We start from the raw sequence: 4,112 nt of genomic DNA, 5'->3' as shown, positions 1-4,112 counted from the left end.
GTCTACTCGGTTTATTCCAGATGTACATTATGACAATTTTGGTCACCTTATCGAACCCCTTGGAATAAAGGCATAGAAATGTGCTCTATCTTCTAGCAAATCTCGTCTTTCGCAAGGGTGTATGAACTGTGGAGTTCCATTGTGTGTGAAATTCTTTAAGTATCATCATCGTGTTCTTTAGAAAACTGCTAATTATAGTATCTGGTTTGTTATTGTGTGATATCACGGAGTTTATCTCAAAATTTGAATAAGAATTAAGTTTCTCTAAAGCACGAATCAGTTTCATTTCTATTGTATTCTATAGTATCACAATTTCCTGTTAAACTTTTCACTTGCGGAAGTAAGAATTATTTTCCATTTCATATATTCAATTACTGTCAGCATGTGCAAAAGTAATAGGGCTTACAAATGCAACAAATCTTAGCAGTAAACTGCACTATTTCTTTGTATTATTCCGTAATAAACGCATTATTATTGAGTTGTTTCTAATACATCCTTGTAATGAAAAAATATCAATAAAATTATATTATAGAAAATAGTGTCCTCAATAAAAATGTGTACCCCTTATCTGCCTAACCTACTATATATAATAGGTCCTATATATGGACAAATACCTTGAAAGAAGCATCAATTATATGATAATACCATATAAAAGTACATATTGAACTTAAATAATAAAACAAATTAATAAAAACAAAATCAGGCAGTAATAGGTTAACCATCAACTCCTGACCACTATATAAAGTAGTACAATTGCTAGATCAAATTACACCCCAATTTTTTGTTTTTCTTATGGTTTGCATTTCCTGAGTTCTTTCCAATCTAATCAATAATATAAACAGGAGTTTTTCTTTGAAGTATTCATATTTTTCTACTTTTTGACAAAGTTTCAAAGATATGTAGAATATTTTTATACATTCACATTTTTTATTTGAGCTCATGGTTACACAAGTTCATTGAACATCCTTATACTGATACATATCATGACACTGAAAACCAAGAATCATTTCATATATCAGAAATTGAGATAGCAATTGAAGCATAAATATTAAAAGCTATTTTTTATTACCTACTATATATAGTAGGTCAGGCAGATATGAAGCCAAAATATGGAACGGATAGGAAAAATCTTAGAAAAGTACCACCCTAAAGCAAATTGGTTGTTCCTTCGTTAGAATAAACTTCTTGTTCACTATTTTCTGGTCCTTGGGTGCATACCTCGTCGCTGATGAAGTGACTTTCCAGCTAACAATGCCTCGGTAGTTTCAAACTTTCAGTTCCCCGTTACTATCTGAGGAGAATGCATCAGCGTGAGAGGTAAATAATTTTTTTTTTCATGTGTCTAAAGATTTCATTATATACGAGTAAATATTTTTCGGTTGTCCTACATTACTATTGAATTTTCAGCTTACATGATATAAGAAAAACTCTCTCTCTCTCTCTCTCTCTCTCTCTCTCTCTCTCTCTCTCTCTCTCTCTCTCTCTCTCTCTCTCTCTCTCTCCTTTTCTTTCCCTTCCTTTTCCTCTTGGTCTTTCGTTCTTTTACTTTATTATTGAGAATTCTAATTTTTATTTTCAGAAATTTGAATCTACAAGAAATACTGGACATTTTAGATGAAGAGGAAAAGGATCCTGTTGCAATTTTTATTACTCCTCTCGAAGTCAGAGATAGTTCTGATGAAGACTCGGCGGAAGAAGATGAGGGTGGCTTAGCTGACAATCTAAATTCCAATGAACTAAGAGCTTCTGCTGAAGCAGTCTTTCATGAAGGGAGAATCTTAGGTGAAGCTGATAATGAAGGGGAAAACAGTAATGTCAATTTTGCAGAGGAGCAGCAAGAACAAAAAAAAAAAAGTAAAAAAAGTCAAGAGACGTGTCGAGAATATAACTGGAGAAACACAAGTAATATTTGATTTTCAGTCAATCAAACACAGTATGATAAACCGCCACCGGCCATAGCTTTAAAGGGAAAGTCACCTGTGGAGAAATTTGAATATTTCTTTGATGGAGATATAATGAACATGATTGCAAAGGAATCTTGCAGGTATGCTTGCGAGAAAAAATGCACAGTTTACCATCTCTGTTTCGGAACTCCGAGCCGCCTTTGGCACTTTCATACTCTCAGGATACCATGCATTACCAATTTACAGATTATACTGGTTTTTGGATGCTGATGTTGGAGTCAAACTCGTTGATAAGGCAATGTCACTTGATAGATTTGAAGAAATATTATAGTTTCTGCATTCCACTGATAATCATGCACTAAAAAAAGATGACGAACTGGCAAAACTCCAACCTCTAATGAACCATTTGAACACAAAGTTTCCCATGGCTTACCCTATGGATCATCATATATCACTTGCTGAAGCAATGATAGGATATTTTGGTAGGCATAGATGCAAAAAGTGCATTCTGAATAAACCTGTGAGATTTGGATTTAAGGCTTGGTACCTAAATTCTCCACTTGGATATTTAGCTAAGTTTCAGGTATACCAAGGGACAGCCTTCAGGTTGAATCGTCACTATGAAGAAATGTTTAGAAAAGGTTGGGGCACTTTGGTGATTTTATTAGAACAACTACCAAGTCATATAAATGATATACCAATGAGGTTTTACTTCGACAACTACTTCCCAAGTTTACCTTTAGTAAATCACCTACGAGAGATAAACTATGGAGCAACTGGAACAATGAGGGACAACAGAATTCTGAAGACTTGTTCTATAAACTGCAAAAACGAAATGAAGAAGGTTCCTCGAGGAGATACGGATGCTGTTGTGGAATATATTCACAAGATATTTTTGGTACACTGGAAGAATAATGGAGTAGTTTCAGCGGTAACAAATATTTCTCGTGTTTATCCTCTGGAAAGTGTGTCTCGATAGTCACCAAAGGACAAAAAGAAAATTAGTTCAAGTATACCTTATCCCATCTGGGATTACAACAGGCACATGAGCGGCACTGATAGGATGGACCGAAACATCAATTGTTACCGTATATCCATTGAATGAAAAATTGGTGGTGGCCTATATTTTTTTGGGTGATTGATGCAACGATTAAAAACTGCTGGTTTCTGCATCGTGTTGATGAAAACAACCTTCTACTGTTGTCGTTCCAGCGTTACATTGCAAGAACATACCTTCAGCGGGAAGAGCCACATGTGGGAATAGGCCGGCCAAGACAGTCATCCCGGGTTATTCCAGATGTACGTTATGACAATATTGGTCACCTTGTCGAACCCCTTGGAAAACAGGCATGGAAACGTGCTCTATCTTCTTGCAAATTTCGTCCTTCGCAAGGGTGTATAGAGTGTGGAGTTCCATTGTGTGTGAAATGCTTTGTTAAGCATCATGATTGTGCTCTTTAGAACATTGCTAATAATAGTATCTGGTTTGTTATTGTGTGATATCACACTCTTTATCTCAAAATTTAAGTAAGAATGAAGTTTCTAAAGCATGAACCAGTTTTATTTCTATTTTATTGTACAGTATCACAATTTTCTGTGAAACATTTCACTTGTAGAAGTTAGAATTATTATCCATTTCACATATTCAAATACTGTCAGCACGTGTAAAAGTAATAGGGCTTACAAATGCAAATTTTTTTTGCAGTAAACTGCAATATTTCTTTTTATTACTAATAAACGCCTTATTATTGTGTGCCTAGTTTCTAATACATCCTCCTTGTAATGAAAAAATACCAATAAAATTTTAAAATAGAAAATACTCTCCTCAGTAAAAATGTGTACCCCTCATCTGCCTAATCTACTATATATAATAGGTCCTATATATGGACAAATACCATGAAAAAAAAATCAAATATATGATAATACCATATTAATATACATATTAAACTTATGTTATAAAACAAATAAAGAAAAAAATTCAGGCAGTAATGGGTTGTTAACCATTAACGCCTGACCTACTATACGTATATAGTAGTACAATTGCTAGGACAAATTACACCCCAAGTTTTTATTAGGTTTTTTCTTACTGTTTTGCATATTCCTGAGTTCTCTTCAATCAAATCAATAATATGAACATGAGTTTTTCTTTGAAGTATCCATATTCTACTTTTTGACAAAATACCAAAGATATGTAGAATGTTTTTACAT

General features: G+C 33.9%; 1 protein-coding gene across 1 annotated transcript; it reads left to right on the top strand.

Moving 5' to 3' along the window:
- Positions 1 to 2,340: 2,340 nt before the first annotated feature.
- Positions 2,341 to 2,883, top strand: LOC137639285 (piggyBac transposable element-derived protein 3-like). Its single transcript, XM_068371567.1, has one exon. The coding sequence runs from the start codon at positions 2,341 to 2,343 to the stop codon at positions 2,881 to 2,883; it is 543 nt and encodes a 180-aa protein (XP_068227668.1).
- The last annotated feature ends 1,229 nt before the right edge of the window (positions 2,884 to 4,112 follow it).

The sequence above is a fragment of the Palaemon carinicauda genome, chromosome 4, assembly GCF_036898095.1.
Source record: "Palaemon carinicauda isolate YSFRI2023 chromosome 4, ASM3689809v2, whole genome shotgun sequence".
Classification (NCBI taxonomy): Eukaryota; Metazoa; Arthropoda; class Malacostraca; order Decapoda; family Palaemonidae; genus Palaemon; species Palaemon carinicauda.
Note: the sequence above shows the minus strand (reverse complement) of the source record. Positions and strands in the feature narration are given on the sequence as shown.

Excerpts from the sequence above, each read along its gene's own strand:
- LOC137639285 (XM_068371567.1), top strand. The coding sequence starts at position 2,341 with ATGGATCATCATATATCACTTGCTGAAGCAATGATAGGATATTTTGGT.